The following is a 23,665-nucleotide window of genomic DNA, read 5'->3' as shown; positions in this document are numbered from 1 at the left end:
GTGGACTGAAAAGCAGGAGGTAAGGTAAGGGAACAGGCTGCCCTAATGCACATAGACATTAAAAGTGTAGGGGCAGCCTTATTCTCCGAATGGATCACTTCCTCATCCTCATTGAGAATCTACCTCAAAATGTTCCCAGGGACAGAAAAGGTCATTGAAGAAACCAAGATATTTTAACGTAGCTGGGATCGGGTACCACTGTCTGTCCCAACACAAAATGCCTCTAAAACGTGGTATGCAGGATGAGACCCTCCCTGCCCGCGGACTGTCTTGCCAGAGTGGAGAATGCTCTGGTTATCTCCCGCTTGGACTACTGCAATGCGCTCTGCGTGGGGCTACCTTTGAAGGTGACCCGGAAACTGCAACTAATCCAGAAGCCAGACTGGTGGCTGGGAGCGGCAGTCGAGACCACATAACACCAGTCCTGAGAGATCTGCATTGGCTCCAAGTATGTTTCCAAGCACATTTTAAAGTGTTGGTGCTGACCTTTGAAGCCCTAAACAGCCTTGTCCCAGTATACCTGAAGGAACATCTCCACCCCTATCGTTCAGCCCAGACACAGGTCCAGCACCGAGGGCCTTCTGGCAGTTCCCTCATTGCGAGAAGGAAAGCTACATGGAACCAGGCAGAGGGCCTTCTCGGTAGTGGCGCCCGCCCTGTGGAACGCCCTCCCATCAGATGTCAAAGCGATAAACAACTACCTGACATTCAGAGGACATTTTAAGGCAGCCCTGTTCAGGGAAATTTTTAATGTGTGACATTTTAGTATATTGCAGGAGCTGTGGCCAGGAGTCCGTGACTTAGCAGCACCTCTGCGGTGTTTACTGAAGGTATTAGACCCAACTACTGCAAGTTTCCTTTCTAATCTGTTCCCGCATTACAGGTTGGACTGAGAGAATAAGGTAACATCCCTGAGTAGAAACCCAGATTATTCCAGATAAAGGTAGCCTCTTGCTGGCTCTGTGATTCTTTTCTTCGGGGCCAGCATCCAGGTTTTGTCCAGTTTTTACAGCCCAATTGTTTTCCCTTGTGTGTATTGATCTGAACCTGCAAGTCCAGAGGGACTACATTCTTAAGAGGGATATAAAAATGTTCCATGCGACATGGAAAGGTACAGCTTTCCTTGCATCTGTTTCAGAGACGGTGGCAATTAAATTATTTCATCATTTAACTAATCGCATCCCATAAAAAGCTCCCGAAGTGAGGCAACAATAAAAATGCATAGCAAAAAAAATTCAAATCCTATACAGGCTTGAAGAAAAAGGCTTGTAAAATGAAGGTTTTCATTAGGCATAAGGGGGTACGAAGGGGTACGCATACCCCAAAACATTTTGTGAATCTTTGTACCTTTGTCAATTTACTATATTTATTTTTCCTGATTTGAACTATAAAATTGTGATTTTCTTGAGTCAAAATGAGAGTACCCCTAAACATCATTAAAGAAAAAAAGCATTGGGCGTAAGATTATCAGAAGAGGCGGCTGGATCAGACCGAAGGTCCATCTAGTAGTCCGGCATCCTGTTCTCTCAATGGCCAAATAAATGCCTGTGGGAAACCTTCCTCCTGTGGTTTCCAGCAACTGGTATTCTGGGATGGCAGCTGCTGATAGACCCGACTCCTCCATGACTCTGTAAAGTTAGTTTTCAGAGCTATCTATCACTGCTTTCTGTGGGAATGAGTTCCAGAACTTAATTATGTCATTCATGGTTTGCTTAATTCATTTTATCTCTGTTCATCCCCCACTTTAAAAAAGGCTCCCCGCGTGGTTTACAAATGTCCATGATAACACAGTTCATGCCCTCAATCTTGCAATCTTAAGACACAACACAAAAGGAAAAGGCAATGGGAGGGAGGAGGGAAGAAGCAAACTCACTATCTCATAGTTACAAAATGTTTTGTAATGACCAACTGGAACTGAAAGATTTCAAGGCGAGGAGGAGCAAAATGTTGCAGATCCTTCAGCAGAGAATGGATGAAACAGTGGAAGAAACATCTCAGAATTAAGGAACAGCTCGAAGAGGAATGGTTGAGAGAAAATAGAACGGGTAAAACTGCTGCAAATGGACAGGTTTCTTCAAAGAAATAAGTGACTGGTTTAACAACACTCCAGTATGAATCTGTGCTGCAACGTGATCTGGAATTATGTGCAGTTCTGATTGCCCCATTTTGAAAAGGATATTGCAGCAGAGCTGGAAAACGGTGCAGGAAAGGGTTAAAAAAGGGAGCAGGAGCAACGCCCCTACAAAGGAGCTTGTTGCATTTGCTTTTGTTTTTTAAATTTTTATTTTTGCATTTTCAGGTTTATATAGAATAAAGAAAAGAAGATACGCCATCAAATAAAAACAAAAAATCCCCTTTGACTTCCCTCCCCCTCCTTATTGGTGGATCCTCATAAAGATTTTCCCCTCTGCATCTCTTCCCTAACTCTATTATAATTCAAATTTTTACTACAGGTTTTCTGTCAGTCCTACCAATGAATGTAATTGTTCACCATAGTTTTTCAAATAAATTATATATTCTCCCCATTCTTTAGTAAACACAGCCTCTTCCTGGTCTCTAATTCTTCCTGTAAGTTTTGCTATCTCAGCATTGCTCATCAATTTTATCTGCCATTCTTCCTTGGTCGGAGTTGTACCATCTTTCCATCTGTTGCATTTCTGGTGCTAGAAAATGAGGCCATGAACAGGAATTTCAGAAATTTTGCATTATGTGGAGAAGGAGACTAGCCTCTCTCATAATATTAGAAATCCGTTATTAGAGGACACACCTAGGATTCTGGGATAAGGAAGCAAGAGCTGCTCCCTGCTTCTGAGAAAATAAAGCCTGTCTTTCAACTCAGATCTGCGCCCCTTGCCTTAAAACGAAACGCTGGCTCCTGCGTAGGCAGAAAGCAGAAGTAAACAGGAACATGGCAATCTTTAATGTTGCAAAGCCAGGGGCTAACTTTGAATGGGGGAACTCGGTAAAAAGGGTCATTGAAAGCCAGATGGTATAGCATTACCTGAAGATTAGAGGTTGTGGAAACACAGAGGCAGGTGGTGTCCGTGTCATGGAATGACCTCCTGGCCGAAATACGGGAAGCCCCATCAGGGTTGGCATTCTGCCCTGTCGAGGGAAGCATTTCCCTGACTTGAAATCCCTATGCCAAGAAAGAAAGGGAGAGAGAAAGAAAGAAAAGAGAGAGAGAGAAAGAAAGAAAGGGAGAGAGAGAGAGAGAAAGAAAGAAAGGGAGAGAGAGAGAGAGAAAGAAAAAGAGAGAAAAAGAAGAGAAAGAAAGAAAGGGAGAGAAAAAAGGAAGGAAGGAAGGAAGGAAGGAAGGAAGGAAGGAAGGAAGGAAGGAAGGAAGGAAGGAAGGAAGGAAGGAAGGAAGGAAGGAAGGAAGGAAGGAAGGAAAGAGAGAGAGAGAAAGGAAAGAAAGAAAGGAAGAAAGAAAGAAAGAAAGAAAGAAAGAAAGAAAGAAAGAGAAAGAAAGAAAGAGAAAAAGAAGAGAGAGAGAGAGAAGGAGAGAGAAAAAAGGGAGAGAGAGAAAGAAAGAAGAAAGAAAAAAAAGGGAAAAAGAAAGCTCTGAGGATGCTAATTTTTTAGCATTTGACAGAAAAGCCCAGGTTGTTTCCTAGGGAAGACGATGGTGGGTCACACCTCACTAATCCTAATATCTCTTTCAGTAAACGCAGTCTAATAACCACAGCAGTCCCCAAAGTTTCTGCTCAGTCGCCTTCGGCAGAGTGAGGAGTGGGGGGCCTTTTCTGTGTACAATCTGCACTGAATCGATGAAAGGGAGAGAGAAAATGATTTAATTATCAGGGAGTTTGAGGTGGTGCACCTAATTTACTCCTTCGCCATCTTGCCCTCGCCACAACCCTGTGAGGTTGGCTAGGCTGAGAGGCAGTGGCCATTCCCACCACCCTTCTATTCCCACCACAATACCCCTCCCCACCCTCTCACTATATATAAGGGTCTGCTGGTTTCTGTTTCAGTGTACAGTGGTACCTCAGGTTACAGACGCTTCAGGTTACAGACTCTGCTAACCCAGAAATAGTACCTCAGGTTAAGAACTTTGCTTCAGGATGAGAACAGAAATCGTGCTCTGGCGGTGTGGCAGCAGCAGGAGGCCCCTTTAGCTAAAGTGGTGCTTCAGGTTAAGAACAGTTTCAGGTTAAGAACGGACCTCCAGAAAGAATTAAGTACTTATCCCGAGGTACCACTGAATCTGAAGAAGTGTGCATGCACACGAATGCTCATACCAAGAACAAACTTAGTTGGACTTAGTTGGTCTCTAAGGTGCTAGAACCAAGAGGCTGCTATACTTCAAAATTTGCACTTGCTAGAAACATAACCACCCAACCAAAACCCCACCTGACCCTCCCCCCCTCCCTCCTTTTCTTCTTCTTCCTAATTATTTAAAACAATTCATAAACCAAGAACTCATACATTGACCACTAATAATGAAACATACGTTGTAGATATTTTCCCACATTTATTATGCTATTTTTGTGATATACAAATGACATGAGAAAACTTGGAACACTTATTTGCATAACTTTGTTCTTGTTTATAAAACCCGAGAGAGAGAGAGAGAGAGAGAGAGAGAGAGAGAGAGAGAGAGAGAGAGAAGTTAGTCATCAGAGAATCTAAAATAAAAAATTTGCACTCGTCAGATGCTGTGATTCAGTTAACCAACCAAGTAATGTGAGGGGGGAGGGGGAATGTACATTGGTTAGGAGAAAAACGGCTCATGAAGATGCTTATACGAGGCACAAAATTGTGCTTCTTAAGGGAAATTCCCACTGATTTTCCCACAAATTTTCATGAATAATTTTTAAAGCAATTGCAAACTGACGTGGAAATGTGGCCGGATAAATCAGAAACGGATCTGGACACATTTGTCTATCTCTTTGAACTTGTCCTGTCTTGATGCGATAACCTAAAGGCCAGCGCCGGAGTGTCCAGTTGTCTAAAAACGAACGCCAATGTCTTTACAGGCCCTCTTGGCTTTGGAGCTGGCCAGGGCTGGTGTCCCTTTAAGAGCTCTATCTGTTTGTCACTGGAGCTGGAGCCAAGCTGCTCTGCCAGCTCCAGAGCAGGAGGGAGACGGGCCTGAACTGTAGGGAAAGCAAACATCCCAGAGGACGGGCCAGATCCGAGGCGACGAGGGGGAGGAAACCCTCTGGGCCTCCCAAAATGTTGCGGGTCTTCGTCCTCCACGCACAGAACGTCCAGACTCCGGATACGGATATCAGCGATGCTTATTGCTCCGTGGTGTTTGAAGGTAAGAAGGAGGCAGGATGAGTTTGCAACTACAGGGGCCGAGATGAGGGAAGCAGAGGTACAGGGCAGAGAGAGCACCCAAGGGTGCTGGTGGGGAGAACACCACCTCTCTCTCTCCCATTCTCAGGGGCCAAAGGGGATTTGGAGAGGGACGCTTGGGGCTGTTTCTATTTGCAGGTTGCTGAATGCGGGACAAGCAAGAAATCAATCCCTGTACACATCTGCATAAACCTCAGATCTCCAGGGAGGTCTGTGACTTTTTAGTTTAGAGGAAAAGAGAATTAAGACATGGTTAAAGGTAAAGGGACCCCTGACCATTAGGTCCAGTTGTGACTGACTCTGGGGTTGCGGCGCTCATCTCGATTTCAAGGGAGGCATGTACAGCTTCCGGGTCATGTGGCCAGCAGGACTAAGTCGCTTCTGGCGAACCAGAGCAGTGCACGGAAACGCCGTTTAGCTTCCCGCTGGAGCAGTACCTATTTATCTACTTGCACTTGATGTGCTTTTGAACTGCTAGGTTGACAGGTGCTGGGACCGAGCAACAGGAGCTCACCCCGTCGCGGGGATTCAAACTGCCGACCTTCTGATCGGCAAGTCCTAGACTGTGGTTTAACCCACAGCACCACCCGCGTCCTAAGGCATGGTAGAAATTTATAAAAAGTCTGCATGTCATGGGGAAAATGGGTGCAGAGAAATTTTACCTCCCTCCTATCCCTAGAACTTGGGGACACCTGGCAAGGGTGAATGTTGGAAGGTTCAGGAGAGATACAGTCCTTCACGCAGCTCGTAGTTAAACTGTGGAACTCCCTCCCACAAGAAGAACTGTACAAATTCCCAGAGGAAAGGGAGATTGGTGGCTCCTAGCCAGGCCAGCTGAGTCTCTCCCTTTGCAGTTGGAGACAGCAAGGCTTCCAAAAACCCGCAGCTATAAACCCCAGGAGGGAAGAGGGCTCTGGTGCTCAGATTTTTCTTGCAGGTTCCCCAAAGGCAGGGGTCAGCAAACATTTTCACAAGGGGCCGGTCCACTGCCCCTCAGACCTTGTGGGGGGGGGCTGGAGTATATTTTTGGGGGGAAATGAACGAATTCCTATGCCCCACAAATAATCCAGAGATGAATTTTAAATAAAAGGACACATTCTACTCTCGTAAAAACATGCTGATTCCCAGACCGTCCACAGGTCGGATTTAGAAGGTGATTGGGCTGGATCCAGCCCCTGGGCCTTAGTTTGCCTAAAAGGCAAAGGTAAAGGGACCCCTGACCGTTAGGTCCAGTTGCAGACGACTCTGGGGTTGCAGCGCTCATCTCGCTTTACTGGCTGAGGGAGCCGGCGTGCAGCTTCCGGGTCATGTGGCCAGCAGGACTAAGCCGCTTCTGGCGAACCAGAGCAGCGCACGGAAACGCCGTTTACCTTCCCGCCGGAGCAGTACCTCTTTATCTACTTGCACTTTGATGTGCTTTCGAACTGCTAGGTTGGCAGGAGCTGGGACCGAGCAACAGGAGATCACCCCATCGCAGGGATTCGAACCGCTGACCTTCCGATCGGCAAGCCCTAGGCTCTGTGGTTTAGACCTACCCATGCCCAAAGACAGCTCAGCCCCAGTGAGAAAGGAGGCTGGACTAGATGGGCCGTTGGGCCTGATCCAGCCGGCTCTTAGGAGGTGTGTCTCCTGCTCATCCTCAGCCAAACTTCATGGTCCCAAAGTCCTCCATCCTGGTGCAGTTGCTCAGCCTGCGAGAGAAACAATATTTGTGGCAGAGTCTCTGCCAGGTCCAGAAAGGAAATGGGACCCCAGGAAGCGGCTCAATCCAGCCCAAGTATAAAGTTCTGTGTTGGGCATTTGCCTTGTAAAATCATAAAAATGCTCAATTGTGGCTGTGTCCATTCGCTGTGTTTCTGCTTCAATGCAATGTTAAGGAACCTGCCTCTCTTTCTTTGGAATGGCTCAGAGGACCAGCCCTACCATTGGGAAAGGGGGAGCAGCTGATTTTGGCTATTGCTCAGTCTTATTTTCATCATAATTGTTGCGTTTCCACGGCCAGGGAGAGGCAACATCAAATTTGGCTTGCCCCTTGGGTACTTTGCATTTGGGCTGGGAGGGCAGGGGATTGGATCTCCTGCCTTGGGCAGCAGAAAACCTTGGCTGGTGCCACTTGAGGTGTTGCGCATGCGCATTAAGGTGCTGTGCATGGACTGCACCACATCAGACCGCAGGGGGCTCAGATGATGTAAGGCAGCACCGCGTAGTAACTGTATGTTGCTGTGGTCCTTTCTTGCATCCCAGGGCATCTAGAATGCTTCTCCCTTACATGCTAGCTTTCTCTGTGCGGGGATTTTATTTGGGCTTTAATTCATTTGACGCCTCCCTCCCTTTCCATATTCCAAAGGGGGTGGGAGTACCCTCCTGCATCTGAGGCTACAGATTTGCTGCTGCTGCTGAACTCTTTCACAAGGAAAAGCAAAACAGGATCTGGCTCAGTGAAGACCAAAGGGGTCCTCATCACCCAGCTACATCTGTCTGGCAGTATTTTAAGGAAGTCTGATGACTGATTTGTTATGTACGTCGTAAAATTTATACCCAATTTATTGGCTATAATGTCAGAGCAACCGACGGTTGAATCCTATTACGTTTTTATGTGTGTGTGTGTGTGTGTGTGTGTGTAACTTATGAGTTAGTGAAACCAAATGCCCCCCTTACTTTATTTATTCATTTATATCCATTTCATAAAATGTATACGCTGCTAGATTGCAGACGGAAACCTCAAAGCGGTTTGTGAAAAGATAAAACGAGAAAATCGAGGGGGAAATTTCAATAGTTTGAAACAAAAAGTTAAAATTACTAAAACCGGTTAAGACTCACATTTTCTTTCTAAGCATGCTTAGAGATCAAGCATGTGTCCTTTCTAAGCATTGTCTAAACAAGAGTGTTTTGAGCAGGTGCTGGAAAGAGTGCAGTGAGTGAAGGCACCTGCTTGAGATCAAGTGGCGGGGAGTTCCGAAGGACAAAGGTGTTGCCACATGAATGGAGCTAATTCTTCTAAACGCTAAATGGGAATTATTTGGCATGTGTGCTAGTGCCTGTCCTGGTCCCCAGTTGTTAGGGGCTTTATATGCTAATAGGCGTCCTGGGAAAAGGATCCCACGGGCAGAGAGAGAAGGGAGGGGTCTGTTTAGGGAAGCTTTTAATGTCTGATGTTTTATCGCTTTTTTATTATTATCATTAATTCTTTTGGGAGCTGCCCAGAGTGGCTGGGGAAACCCAGCCAGATGGATGGGGTATAAATAATAAATTATTGTTATTGTTGTTATTATGCCTGGCATGTGGCAGTGACCAATTTTCTTACCCCTGCATGGCCACAGTTAACATCCCTCCAGGCTCAGCTTGGAATAAGCAAAGGCGGAAGGAAGAGAGTGTCTCTGCGCATGTGCAGAGGGCTGTGTCTCATGGAGAAGCCACAGTCTGTGGCTGAGAGGGTTTCAGAGGAGGTGATAACATAGCATTATGTACAAACAGCAGAATGTAACATTAATAATAATAATAATAATAATAATAATAATAATAATAATAATAATACTTATGCCCTGCCCATCTGGCTGGGCTTTCCCAGCCACTCTGGGCAGCTTCCAACAAAGTATTAAAATACATTAATGCATCAAACATTAAAAGCTTCCCTAAACAGGGCTGCCTTCAGGTTTATTTGATGTAATAAACCAGAAATGGAAGTTGGGGGAAGTCAACAGGGAGTGGGGGGGGGGGGGGAAATGGGAAAAGGAATGTTAAGTAATGATATTGCATATTTGTTATGAGAAAAGAAAATTAATTAAAATTATTTATTAAAAAGAGAGTGTTTCAGAGGGTCTCCGGTCCTCCTCATAATCGGAGAGACTGGATCTTGCCCAGGGTATTTGGCAATAGGAGCTGCAGAAGCCCAGCAAAGGAGGCAGATGAGAAACATAACCTCCCCAGCACCGCCACACCCTGCTCTTTTTATAGTTTCCTCCTTGCCGTCACGCAGCGCCTTTGGATCCTGGCCCCAGCACCTGTTTGGCCAGCGGGGGCTGGGATGGCTGACCTGGCAGAACTCCCTCTGTGTCACAGAAGCGCCTGCAAGTGCCCAGGGCTTAGCGGCCGCTTTGCAGAGGAGGAGAACATGAGAGGAGCAAGAGATTTTTTATGGTGGAACAGGCTCTCCTTCCTTGGAGTTTTTGAAGCAGAGCTTGGGTCATAGCTGTCAACTTTCCCCTTTTCCTGCGAGGAATCCTATTCGGAATAAGGGAATTTCCCTTAAAAAAAAGGGAAACGTTGACAGCTGTGGGTTGGGTGGCCCTCTGTCAAGGGTGCTTTAGCTGAGATTCCTGCATTGCAAGGGGGTAGAATCCTAGAGGGTGATTAAAAATAAATATTTAATTGGTTTTTCAGATTAAAACTTTACAGTCACATATCAAACATATCAATAAGATTCCATGGAATCTCCCAGACTTCCCTCCTCCCCTTTGCGGGTCCTACTGTTAATCATTTCCTCCAGCATCTTTCATGATGATCCAGATCTTTTACATCTCCACTGTGTCCAAAATTCACCATTAAACTACAAGTGTCATTCCAATCCTACTAATGATTTTAACTGTTTGCAATGCTCTTTAAGATACCCTAAGTTATAAATTTTCCCCATTCCTTATTAGATAGATATATAAGACCAGCTTTTAAAACACACTTGGGGGGTACAATCCCAGAAGGAAAGCAACATTTAAAACAATGTACAACAAGAAATTTAAAAATTATAAATGCAATAAGTGTATAGACACTTAAAACTTTAAGATAAGCTACTGCAGACAGATGACCCAGCGTCACCCATGGAACCAAGTTTGGGGATTTTCTTAACGAACTAGTTTGGGTCGGGGGGTGATCTGGCGATCATCCGGGTTGTCTGGCGATCATCCGGGTTGTCTTCTGATCTTTGCCTTACAGGAAAAGGTCAAATTTTTGCTTCCATTCCTTATTTAAATTCTGGTCTTCCTGATTTCTGATTCTTCCAGTCATTTTTGCCATTTAAGCATAATCCATCCACTTCATTGGCCATTCTTCTCTGGTCAGGACTTTATCTTCTTTCCATCTCTGGACCAATAACATCCATGCAGTCATGGTCGCATACATAAATAGTCTTTTCTGCTCCCTTGAGATCCTACAATCCTAGAGTTGGAAGGGACCCCGAGGGTCATCTAGTCCAACCCCCTGCAATGCAGGAATCTCAGCTAAAGCATCCATGACAGACGGCCATCCAACCTCTGCTTAAAACCTCCAAGGAAGGAGACTGGAGATGACGCCATATGTCCTTGCCAAAACAATCAGTATGGAAATCAGAATTCTGTGTACTGTCCTGAGACCTGCAGGTATAGGTTAGTATATAAATTCAATTATTATTATTATTATTATTATTATTATTATTATTATTATTATTAATGTAGAACTGCTCCAATGTCATCATTACAAGTCGTCCACAACCTTCCGTGGGAGGCTGTTCTGCTGGGGTTGGCCTAGATGATCTTCGGGGTCCCTTTCCCACTCTGCAATTCTGTGATTTTATGATAAGAAGAGGCTGCTGGATCAGGCCAAAGGGGACCCGTCCAGACCACCTTCTCACCAATGGAAAACCTGCAAGCAGGATCTGAGAGTCCTTTCCTCTCCTGTGGTTTCCAGCAACTGGGAGTCAGAATAATAATAATAATAATTTATTTATACCCCGCCCATCTGGCTGTATTTCCCCAGCTACTCTGGGTGCTCCCAGCTGAAATAATAATAATAATAATTTATTTATACCCTGCCCATCTGGCTGGGCTTCCCCAGCCACTCTGGGCAGCTCCCAACTGAATATTAAAAACACAATACAGCATTAAATGTTTAGAACTTCCCTAAACAGGGCTGCCTTCAGATGTCTTCTAAAAGTCAGTTGTTTATTGACTTGACATCTGATGGGAGGGCGTTCCACAGGCTGGGCGCCACCACCGAGGAGGCCTTTGCTGCCTCCGACTGTGGAGGGACGCCCATCGATAGCCCTCTCTTCCTCCATGAATTTGTCTAATCCTCTTTCAAAGCCATTTCGGCCGGCGGCCAGAGCTGCCTCCTGAGGGAGGGAGTTCCACAGTTTAATACTGCGCTGCGTGGACGTCCCCCCCCCGTCCTAATCTTCCATCCATCAACTTCACTAGATGTTGGTGAGTTTCTGTCGTTATGAGAGAAGGAGAAGAACTTGACCCGCTGTCTCCATGCCATGCACCATTCTATATCTTGCCAATTCTTCCTCCCTTCCTTTTCTCCAAACTGAAAAGTCCCAAACCGAGAATTCAGAGGCAGGACCTGATTTCCCAGCTGGATTCTTTCTCTCCCCCTGGGATCACTGAGTCAACAGTCCTCTTGCTGCCAAAGGGTATTTCCACCCAACAGGTGCAGAATTTGTGGGAGGAACAGTCATCTGCTTTAAGCTCGTGTTATTTAAGGTGGTTCTGCTCTGCCTTCGGCGTGCACAGGGCAGCTGAGAGGACTCATCCTGTGCACGCCTTCTAGAGCTCTTCTTCACGAAGGCTCCTGCATCACCAACCTGTGAGGCTTCCCCCTCTTTATTTTTTTACTTTTTTATTTTCAATGCAAAATTACAACAAAAATTACAAACATTGAATCCAAAACAAAACTATACAAACAAGAAAGAAAAACAGAACACAAAAAAGGAAAAAAGAAAAAACACACATCTACAAATAAAACATATCTTCAGTCTAATCTAGTCATTACATGCATATACACATATTGACTTCCTTCCTTTGTTCTAAGACCACAAAAATTGTACTCTTTCTAAATTATTGTGTCTAATGTGGATAACCTTTATCTTTATACTTTTTACATCATTTTTCTTTTTCTTTAACCCTGTAAAGCATCATTCATTACACACCGATATGCTTACTCCAGAACAATGTTTTTTCATATACCCTTTAGCACATCCCCATTCTTTTAATAATTTCTGGTCCGATTGTCCCCTTATGAATGCTGTGAGTCTTTCCCGATTTATATATTCACAAAATTTAATTTGCCATTCTTTCATTGATGGAATTTTTCTCCCTTTCCAATTCTTTGCTATAAGCATCCTGGCAGCTGTCGTTGCATAAAGGAATGTTTCCCTTTGATTGTCAGGAATATTGTTTGTGATTACCGTATTTTTCGCTCTATAGGATGCACGTTCCCCCCTCCAAAAATGAAGGGGAAATGTGTGTGCGTCCTATGGAGTGAATGCAGGCTTCAGGCAGCTATCCGCAAGCCTTCGGAGCACTCCGAAGACTTGCGGATAGCAGCCTGCAGCATGAAGCCTGGGAGCGCAGTGCCAACTCCCACTGCACTCCCAGGCTTCCGGCAGCTATCCGCAAGCCTTCTGATGTGCTTTCAAACTTTTCGATCCATCCCGCTGGCTGTCTTGGCTTCTACCAAAGCCGCGTGCAGCCTCTCCCGGCTGGAGAGGTTGCGTGTGGTTAAAGAGGAAGCCAAGACAGCCAGCGGAATGGATCCCGCTTGCTGTCTTGGCTTCTTTGCTCTTTGGGGCTGGGGAAAAATAATAATTTCCCCCCTTTATTTCTCCCCCTAAAAACTAGTTGTGCCCTATGGTCCGGTGTGCCCTATAGAGCAAAAAATACGGTATATCTACAAGGAATGCCACAGGTGCTTCCCCCCTCTTTCTCAGGGATTGTCGGCCCTCCTGCCTGTTGCAATGCACTCAACGGGACGGGGGCAATTGGCAGACCCCCAGCTGGCTCCAGCCCACCGGCCGGCAGCCAGTCGAACTCCAGTCCTCGGTTCTGCATCAAAACTGCGACTCAGAGCTTCAGAAGCCTTGCCAAAGCTGAGCACGCAAGCCATGGACTGCAAGAAGATCAAACCTATCCATTCTGAAGGAAATCAGCCCTGAGTGCTCACTGGAAGGACAGATCCTGAAGCTGAGGCTCCAAGACTTTGGCCACCTCATGAGAAGAGAAGACTCCCTGGAAAAGACCCTGATGTTGGAAAAGATGGAGGGCACAAGGAGAAGGGGACGACAGAGGACGAGATGGTGGGACAGTGTTCTTGAAGCTACAAACATGAGTTTGACCAAGCTGCAGGAGGCAGTGGAAGACAGGAGGGCCTGGCGTGTTCTGGTCCAAGGGGTCACGAAGAGTTGGACATGACTAAACGACTAAACAACAACAATACACAAACGGAAGTTCCCGGCAAGCTGTGCTGGAATGTAAACAGACATGTAACATACCACAGCTCCACACATCTGTTTAGGTGGAACAGAATATCCTAACACTGCCAAGAGGGAAGTGGCTGTTCCTGTTGCCATCTGCTTCCCGGCCCTGCCAACTTCCTGTCTGCCTCTTCCCATCTTCCCATCAGATTTCCACCTTCAAACTTTCCCAATTCTATGTTTCTATGGAACCCTCAGATGGCACAACTGAGTTTTTCTGTGACTGTTTTTCTGTGACTGTGGGCTGGGTCTCTATCTCCTGCTTAATCATCCATAGCCTCCAAATGGTTGACATAGAATATAAAATGTTCGTTAAAAATACAGATTTATTGAATTTGTATCCCAACTTCCCCCCTCTGCAAGAGCTCCAAGTGTTGCACCTGTGTCAGAGAGTGAGCAGGACAAAGCCAAAGTTTTCCCACTAATCTCACTCTCAGTTTCGGTCACTGATGAAACTCAAACAGAAGAATTAAGCCTTTTGCTGTTCTGGCTTGAGGCCCCATGTGATTAGCCTGGCTGCAGGCTTGGAATGGACACTCCTCAATGTGTCATGGAAGTGGCCTGGGGAACTCATTGCAACCAGATGTCATGGTGGACAGAAGCACATGTGGTTTTCTAAGTATGTTAGATTGTGGTGGAGGATGGGTGGTGTATTAGATGGATGCTGTATGCGGCAGGCAGGAGGGGAACATCCCATAGTCAGAGGCAGCCTCCCTCAGGCTACCCAATGCCAGGGAGGGAGAAAGGACAGTCGCGGACATCTGTCGCCTTCTTGTTCTGCTAGTGAGCTTCATGGCTGGGTGGGGATTTGCACCCTGCTCTCCCAGGCCCTGGTCGGACACTCTCAGTGGGTCTCAAACATTTTTTAAAAAATATTTTTTTATTATTTTCCTAATACATACTTTTACATTACAATACAATAAATCACATAGATACTTTTAGCTCTGCCGAGCTTGCGACTTCCCCCCATCCCTTCAGCGAGTATCCCTTATTTTCTTATATCGCATATTCTATTTTTTAACCTTATATCTGCCATACATTGTAAGAGCTATTTCAGTCCTGCCAGTGTTTTTAAGGTTTTACAGTTATCCTTTATATACACCATAAATTTACTCCAGTTCTCTTGAAACCTCTGATCGTCCTGATCCCGAATTCTTCCCGTCAGTTTGGCTAACTCTGCATAACTCATCATTTTTGTCTGCCACTCCGCAATGGTGGGAACTTCTTGCAATTTCCAGTTTTGGGCAAGCATATTTCTTGCCGCTGCTGTGGCGTACATAAAGACTCTTTGGTCTGCTTTCTTAATTTCCTTCCCCATCAAACCCAAGAAAAAGGCTTCAGGTTTTTTGGAAAGGTGTATTTAAATATTTTCTTGAGTTCATTGTAAATTAACTCCCAAAAGTTCTTAACTTTATCACAAGTCCACCACATGTGGTAAAGCTTCCATCCATTGCATTTCCAACATTCTTTGTCCTTCATCCTATACATTTTTGCCAGTTTTACCGGAGTTAGATGCCACCTATAAATCATTTTCATTAGGTTCTCTTTTAAAGCCGTGCATGCCGTAAACTTCATATTTACATTCCATAACTCATACCATGCGTCCAATTCTATATTGTGCCCAAAATCTACAGCCCATTTTATCATTGCTTCTTTCACTTCTTCATCTTTTGTAAACCATTCTAATAACAAATCATACATTTTGGATAATGTTTTACCTCTGCCTTCTATTAAATCTATTTAAAATCTTGATTTTTTTGTCTTCAAACCCAACTTTCCCTTTATCATCATTCAATATATCATTAACCTGATGGTATTGCAACCAACCTGTAAACATACCTTCTATTTGATCATATGGCTTAAATTTTATCCCTTGTTTTGGGGTCTCAAAAATTTTTGTGCTACTGCTCTCTTGGTTCCATCAACTGACCCCCAGTGCCCCCCACCCCACCCTGCCCTACACCATAAAAGCCCCTGGGAGGTGAGATTACCTAGGAGGATGCAAAGAGGCAGGGGGGCAGCAGAGGAGGGGATTATGGAGAGCACAAATGAAAACCAGACTTCGAAAAGCTGGTATCATAGGATCAAGTGCATCAGTTTTGTTTAATTAATTAAACTAAATAGTTTTAACCGGGTTTTGAATAAATGGGCAATTAATTTTTGCTGTTTTGAATTTTATCATGTTATTGCCAGGCGAAAATTTTCCTTTTTAACCAGGTCTTTGGCTGATTAATATTCTATGGCCTTTTAAATGTGTTTGTGGGAAGGGGATGTTATTGTTTCCTTTCCTTTTTGTTTTCACTCTTTATTTTGTGCTTTCAGCCTGTATTTCTATCTTTTGAACCACACTGAGATCTTCAGATGAAGGGCAGTGTATAAAATTATTTAACTAATTAATAGAAAAAGAAGTGCGGGAACTCACCAGGAATGCCTCCCTTGTTCTCGGTGGAATTCCAGTGCAGTTAATGCAGTTAAACCTGAGTGAAGAAAGAGGTGATTTCATCCTGCATGCTAGGCAGGGCCAGATTGAGACCTTTTTTTAGAGGCCCCAAACACTTAAAAGATTTTGGTGCCCCCATATATATCTCATCCAAAATATAAACAATAATAAACTGTAAATCTAAACTGTACTTTTTGAAAGGAAACAAAACCTGCAGTAGGATGGAAAATAATCTGTATTTTTGTATGCTCCCGCTTTATTTCTATTTGGGAAAAAATTCTCCGACTTTTTCTAATTGCAAAGTCTTTGATCAGATCCTCCACCTAATCTTACCTGACACATCTGCTTCTATACTCAGTCAAGATGAGGCATCTGGCCTGCCTTGTTGCTCTGTTGTTCTATTGGGATTTTAAATATACTTTAACCGAGAAAACGAACACTCAGAGCATTCATGTTTAAAATCTTGCAGTGGAAAATTTCTGGGGTGCTTCCCTTGATGCCCTAGGCAGCTGCTTATTTTGCTTAACGGTTAATCCAGCCCTTATGCTTGGACGTGGTTTTTTTGCTGTCTTTTATTGCCTATGGTTGCTTTTAAAATTATATATATATATAATTATTACATGTTGTTTAGTCGTTTAGTCGTGTCTGCCTCTTTGTGACCCCCTGGACCAGAGCACGCCCGGCACTCCTGTCTTCCACTGCCTCCCGCAGTTTGGTCAAACTCATGCTGGTAGCTTCGAGAACACTGTCCCACCATCTTGTCCTCTGCCATCCCCTTCTCCTTGTGCCCTCCATCTTTCCCAGCATCAGGGTCTTTTCCAGGGAGTCTTCTCTTCTCATGAGGTGGCCAAAGTCTTGGAGCCTCAGCTTCAGGATCTGTCCTTCCAGTGAGCATTCAGGGCTGATTTCCTTCAGAATGGAGAGGTTTGATCTTCTTGCAGTCCATGGGACTCTCCTCTAGCACCAGAATTCAAAAGCATCAATTCTTCGGAGATCAGCCTTCTTTATGGTCCAGCTCTCACTTCCTTACATCACTACTGGGAAAACCATAGCTTGAACTATACCTTGCCGTGGCAAAGGGGCTTGAATAACTCAGAGAAGCTATGAGCTATGCCGTGCAGGGCCACCCAAGATGGACAGGTCATAGTGGAGAGTTTTGACCAAACGTGATCCACCTGGAGCAGGAACCGACAAGTCACTCCAGTATCCCTGCCAAGAAAACTCCATGGACAACATTTAAACACCTTGTTGTAAGGCGCCCGTGGAATATTAATGGACTGGTGGCTATATAAATCTAACAGCAAACACACAAAACAAAACAAACAAACATATCCCAGTGACGAAATGTGGCGGGGGCGAGTAGCTGCGCGCAGCTGCGCTTCCTTTTGCGCGCCGAGCATCCCGGCCGGCCGATCGCGCAGCGCCCCCTGGCGGGATAACGCGCCGCCCTGCCTGCCAACTGGTCCTGATGCTGCGTCCGGCGCTGGGCGGGAGGCGGGCGGCGCTGGGCGGGGATGGCTCTGTGTGACCGGCGGGCGCTGAGCCCCTGAAGGCGGACGCGCGCCAGAGGGAGAGACAGAGAGACCATGTTCCGCTGCGTCGTGCAGCGCGCCTGCAGCCTGCCCGCCTTGGAGAAGGGCGACAAGCGCAGCGACCCGGTGGCCAGCGTCACCTTCCGAGGTAAAGGGCCCCCCGAGACTCAGCCCAGAGGCAGAGGGTGGGGGGCAGAGGTCTGGACAAGGGGGGGGGGACGACTCCTCCTCTCTGCCCCACCCCACAGGCAGCTCAAAAAGGGAGCTCTGCCCGGCACTTATGTTTTGTTGGTTTTGCAGAGGGAGTTTATTCTAATCTGTATCTTTGATTCATGCTTTTGGACTTACTTTTCATAGTGGCAGTCTTCGTATTTATTTCATTGCATTTTATAGCATACCTTGTCTTTTGAGAAGCTCAATCTGGCTGGCATGGTTCCCACCCCCTTCTCATTTAATCCCCACAACGACCCTTTGAAGCATAGCTGTCAACGTTTCCCCCTTTTTAAAGGGAAATTCCCTTATTCCGAATAGGATTCCTCGCAAGAAAAGGGAAAAGTTGACAGCTATGCTTCGAAGTAGGGACGCGGGTGGCGCTGTGGGTTAAACCACAGAGCCTAGGACTTGCCGTAGGCGGTTTGAATCCCCATGACGGGGTGAGCTCCTGTTGCTCAGTCCCTGCTCCTGCCAACCTAGCAGTTCGAAAGCACCTCAAAGTGCAAGTAGATAAATAGGTACCGCTCCGACGGGAAGGTAAATGGCCTCTGGTTCGCCAGAAGTGGCCTAGTCATGCTGGCCACATGACCCGGAAGCTGTATGCCGGCTCCCTCAGCCAATAAAGCCAGATGAGCGCCGCAACCCCCAAGCCGTCCGCGACCTGACCTAATGGTCAGAGGTACCTATGCTTCAAAGTAGGCTGGGAGGCAGGGACTGGCTCCCAAGCCACACCTAGTGAGCTTCCTGGCCAAGTGGGGATTTGAACCCTGATCTCCTCCCGGGAGAAATGGAAAAGTCTTGGGTTCTCTCTGCCTCCACAGTCGGAGGCAGCGATGCTTCTGAATCCGTTGCTGGAAACCACCGGAGGGGAGAGTTGCTCTTGCGCTCAGATACTGCATGCAAGTTTCCCATTGTCACATCTGGTTGGCCCCTGGCAGAACAGGATTCTGGCCTAGATGGGTCCCCTTGGGCCTGATCCAGCCGCGATCTTCTCAAGTTCTTATGTTCCTGTATCTGCCCCTTTGTTCCTTCTGAACTGCTGTCTTCTGATGTGTTTCCACCAACCAACTCCAATTCACGTTTTTATTTGGCGCGATGTTGTCACGACCCTCTTCTTCCTTATACCTTTGACCATATAAATAACAGAATGTATTTATTTATTGAATGGCTATAGATAAGGAAAGGACACAAAAAACAACAACCCAGCAACACCCAGAGACATTTTAAAGCATAAAATCATTGGCCCTGCCTGGAGATGCTGCCGGGGATTGAGATGGGATTATTCTGCATGCAAAGCAGATGTTCTTCCCCTCCTGCCTTTCCCCTACAGACCACGCCAAGGAGCATAATGGGCAGGATCCATCTTACATTTACAGATCACATGAAAACCCAGTTAAAACAAGAACTCCTTTAAGCCAAAAATGTGAAAACATCTGCAGAGTTTCTGGGAACCTGGAGAGGGAACTACCGTATTTTTCGCTCTATAGGACGCATTCCCCCCCCCCCCCAAAAAAATGAAGGGGAAATGTGTGTGTGTCCTATGGAGCGAATGCAGGCTTTCGCTCTCCAGGCTTCAGGTAGCTTTGCGCAACCCTCGGGAGACCGGCGCGAAGTCGTCTCCCGAGGGTTGCACAGAGGTGCCTGCATTCCGAAGCCTGGGGTGTGCTGAAGAGTGCGCCCGGGCTTTGCACAGCTCTCCGCAAACCTGGGGAGACCGGCGCGACTTCACGTCAGGCTCCTTAGGCTTGCGTATAGCAGGCTGTTCTGGGGGCTGGGGACGGGGGAAGCTCGGGCTTCCCCCGCGCCAGCCCCATGCCTGGGGGGGGGAAATATTTTTTTTCTTTACCCCCCCAAATCTAGGTGCATCCTATGGGGCGGTGTGCCCTATGGGGCGAAAAATATGGTAGATGTCTGCATCCAGCAAATATTTATATGGACATACCTATATTCCAGGGAGTGATCTCATAGCAGAATTGTGGACTTGGAAGAGACCATGAGGGTGATCTAGTCCAACCCCTTGCAATGCAGGTATCTTTTGCCCAACGTGGGGCTTGAACCCTCCACCCCGAGATTAAGAGTCTTGTGCTCTACTGACTGAGCTAGGTCTCAACCTGATATCAAGTCGAGAGGTTCAGCATGTTGGTTGTTCCCTGGGAACAGAGGTGCAATTTGACATTTCACTTGTGTGGGGCAATGGTGGAAGTGGCATGAGGTATGGAGACGTGTGTAACCTCAGATAAAACTGTAGGCAAGACGCCCTCCAAACTCTCCACCCGGCTGAAAATAAGGGCCCCCTTCTAAGCTTGGAATAGTTCTATTTTCATGCCAGGGATTCCTGCCAGTGCCCCACCCTGCTGAGACCTCCGATTCTGCTCTCCCTTCTGTCAGTTGCTGCATAGCTGGCCCTGCACTTATTCCAAAGCAAAGAGATTCTCAGAGACCTGAGGTCCAGAATTGCAGGTGTGGTGACTGAAACCTGGAGATGGGTCAGCGACTCACACTTAGCAACATTTGAGCCATGCATTATTCCCTTTATATTTTTTTAAAATTATTTTTTCCAAATGTTTTCACAATCACCTCAAGTCAAATAATTACATTATTTCATCAGTTGACTTCATCTCCGCAGTGTTTTTACTCCTGGATTATATCTTTATCTATTACAAAGAAGTTTCTCTGCTGCAATCATTTTGTCATTTTTCTTCTGCTGCTTTTATCTCAAATCCTGCCTGCAATTTCATTTGGCTGTAATGCTTTTTTAAAAATAGTCTATGAAAGGCCCCCATTTTTCTTTGAAAAGTTCATCATTCTGACCTCTTAATTTCGCTTTCAGCTTTGCCATTTCTGCCTAGTCCATTACTTTCGAAAGCCACTTCAACTTCACTGTAACCTCCTCTTCTTCCCATTTCTCAGCATATAATATTCTAGCTGCTGTTCTCACAAACATAAATAGTTTGGGCATCTTCTTTGGAACACCTGCCCCTAATATACCTACAAGCTTCTGGTTTGGGGGGAATATCTCATTTAAACATTTTCTTCCTTTCATTATATATATCAAGCCAGGCGTTATTCCTCAGCGGGGGGGGGGCAGAAGGATTTCCTGGGCCTGGTGTATTGTGTGTGTTATTTCAGGTCCAGATTCCTGCCTTGCAGGGGGTTGGACTAGATGACCTCTGGGGGACCCCTTCCAACTGTACGACTCTTGATGTCACAGTCCAAATCACCTTGCTGAAGGCTGGTTTGGCTTCCCATTTTGGTACGTTGGCTCATGTTGTCAGCTGAGCTCCTGTGTCCTGCAAGGAACAAATTTATTTTTTTGTATATAATTTTTAAATTAAACTTTATGTTTTACAATTTAAGGTACTTGTTTTTTTACATCCTTAAAATACCCATGACTTCCCTTCTTCTCTTCCCATGGTTCATTTTACGTATCATCAATCCCTGCCTATTTTACAGAAACTATACCATTCAGCATTCCCTTATTACATCCATCAAAACTTATTTACACTGTTGAATTTGTCTTAATGCTGCCGTCGCTGCAAGGAACAATTTTAAACCTGCACGTGTGTCACGGGGGGGAATTAGCATTTGCAAATGAGCAGTGGCCTTTTTCTCCCCACAAGAGGCGGCAACTTTGGGCGTTCTCTGCCCTCCTGCACTTCCTTGGGAACAAATATCATCTGCAAACACAGCTCCACTCTTTCCTTCCTCCTTCCCATTCTGAGCAATGCCTTTTTCAAATGCTGAACCGTCTGAGTCTGCTGAGTGACCATATATAGCAGTTTTTGGCTCTGCACGGGGAGAGCCACAAAGCTATACCAGGCAGACCTTCCTGCAGAGCTTTGGCAATAGCAGCTCCTCCTATTGTTCTGTCTCTCAAGAGTCTTCCTTTTCCTTTTACCATTTTGTGGCAAAACTGAGCAGAGAGAGAGAGAGAGAGAGAGTCCCTTTCTGCCCCTGCCAAATGGTTTGCTCAGCCTTCCAAGCCTTTTTTCTCTGCTTCGGAGTTTAGATCCTCCTTCCGGTTTTGGACATCTCTGTTTAGACTATCAGACACATGATGCACTCCAAAGATAGATTATAAAAGCAACAAGCGGATGAGGCAGAATGGTTTCCGTCTCCTAGGACAGTCGAGCTACTCCAGAAGCACCAGGCGGCCTCTATGCCAGGGGCATGTGGCTGGGTGGTTAGAGCAGCCTTCCAGAAGTTTGGGTTTCCATCTCCCATCATCCACAACCATTGGATGAGCTGACTGAGGATGTTGGAGGCTGCAGCCCAATAATAGCTCGGACAGCAAAGTCAGAGAACTCTGGCTGGGCGAGACTTGCATTTTTGGAGGGGGAAATAGGTGGCCTATATCTTTAAAATGAAACCAAGCCAATGGATAAATGATGGCAAGCAGGGCCTGAATCGGGGCCTCTGGTCTGGGCTTTTTACACGCTTTGACATGAAGGAGTCAAGTGCACATCTGTATGAGGAAAGGTGACCTGGCGTCAGGGCCGGCCCAAGGCATTTTGTTGCCAGAGGAGAAACAGCTGATGTCCCCCCCCCCGCAGCCTCTAGTGAAGTGGGAGCCCAAAGCTCTCCCCATTATCTCCTTATTTTAGACTCTGCACACACATGCAGAGAGAGAGAGAGGAGAGAAAGAAAGGAAGGAAGGAATGAAGGAAGAGAGAGGAGAGAAAAAGAAAGAAAGAGATACAGACAGACATACAGACAGACAGGAGAGAAAGAGAGAGAGAGAGAGAGAGAGAGAGAGAGGAGAGAGAGAGAGAGAGAGAGAGAGAGAGAGAGAGACAGAGAGACAGAGACATAGACAGAGACAGAGAGGAGAGAAAAAGATAGAAAGAAAGAAAGAGAGAGAGAGAGGGGGGGGGAGGAGAGAATAAGAAAGAAAGCGAGAGCGAGAGAGACAGAGAGAGGAGAGAAAGAGAGAGAGGGAAGAGAAAAAGAAAGAGAGAGAGAGAAAAAGAGAGAGATATTAATAAAACTGGATGGATCAAACATCAACTAACTATAATGAATTAACTGGTTTCTGAAATGGCGAAATTAACTGCCAAATTAAGAGGACATAATGATGACGTGTTTAAGGAGGATTATCTCTCAAATTACCACCCATCTATGAAGTCGCTTGCAGGATTTGAGATATAAGACACGGATTATTGACAGAATTAACGATAGTGGGGTTTAGAAAATCAAAACTTATGTGCTGTAAAACAGCTAATAAAAAAGGAGTAAAAAAGAAGGATCTGGAAAGGAGGGGCCGGAAGTCCAGAAGAAACTTTGCATGTTTTTGATTTTAAATTGTATATGATAATAAATGTTTTGGAATAGTTTTGGAGATTTAATAGAAATTATATGGAAAAAACGATTGCTTTCCCTGTTCTCTTGTAAGTTCCAACATCTTCCTCTTAAATTGGGCAGGTGGATAAACAGAGCACTGACACCTGGATCTATGCAATCTGGGATAGGTCTGTGTGGGATCTTCAGCCACACCAGCTGCCAGGGATCTTGTTGCTGTCACTCCTTCCAAAATTGCAATTGTCTACTCTGATGGGGACAGACAGAAGGGTGGCTTTAGACCGGCCGTCCAGAGGAGATGGCTGGACCGAAGGCTTTCTGTGTTTTAGAGAGAATGAGTGTGGATGTGCTTGTGTGTGTGAGAGAGATAGAGATCTCAAAGAAACTTGTTTTGCACCCAGACTTGTTCTGTTGCTGATGCCATTGTGCTTGTCATTTGCCTTTTCTGCCCATGCCCAGCCTTGGAACTGCAGCCCTGATCCTGCTGCACCCCTTCCCTTATCTTGCCTGCCGCCCCCACCCTGGCACCTAGTAGCCAGGTGCCATCTGGAGTGTCTTTGGGCAGGAGTTGGCCATCTGCACCAACCTCTGGCCAAGGATTCAGAGGAGGCTCTTTCCGCCCAAGATAATGTTAAACTCGGAATGCAATAGCTT

At 45.9% G+C, this 23,665-nt stretch overlaps 1 protein-coding gene across 8 annotated transcripts in view; it reads left to right on the top strand.

The window, feature by feature from the left end:
* The first annotated feature begins 5,008 nt into the window (after nucleotides 1-5,008).
* Nucleotides 5,009-23,665, top strand: part of DYSF (dysferlin) — a 188,901-nt gene continuing 170,244 nt past the window's right edge. For 3 of the 8 annotated variants that reach the window (XM_081924740.1, XM_081924737.1, XM_081924735.1), the window contains exon 1: nucleotides 5,009-5,269. In XM_081924740.1, coding sequence (XP_081780866.1) covers nucleotides 5,182-5,269 — 88 coding nt within the window. In that variant the 5' untranslated portion in view covers nucleotides 5,009-5,181. Of the gene's footprint in view, nucleotides 5,270-17,512; nucleotides 17,649-23,665 lie in introns of those variants that run through there. The other 5 variants (XM_081924736.1, XM_081924734.1, XM_081924739.1 and 2 more) reach the window with 2 other exon arrangements.

This window comes from Podarcis melisellensis, assembly GCF_964234715.1.
Source record: "Podarcis melisellensis genome assembly, chromosome: 9".
Taxonomy (NCBI): Eukaryota; Metazoa; Chordata; class Lepidosauria; order Squamata; family Lacertidae; genus Podarcis; species Podarcis melisellensis.
This window is presented reverse-complemented; position numbering and strand designations above follow the sequence as displayed.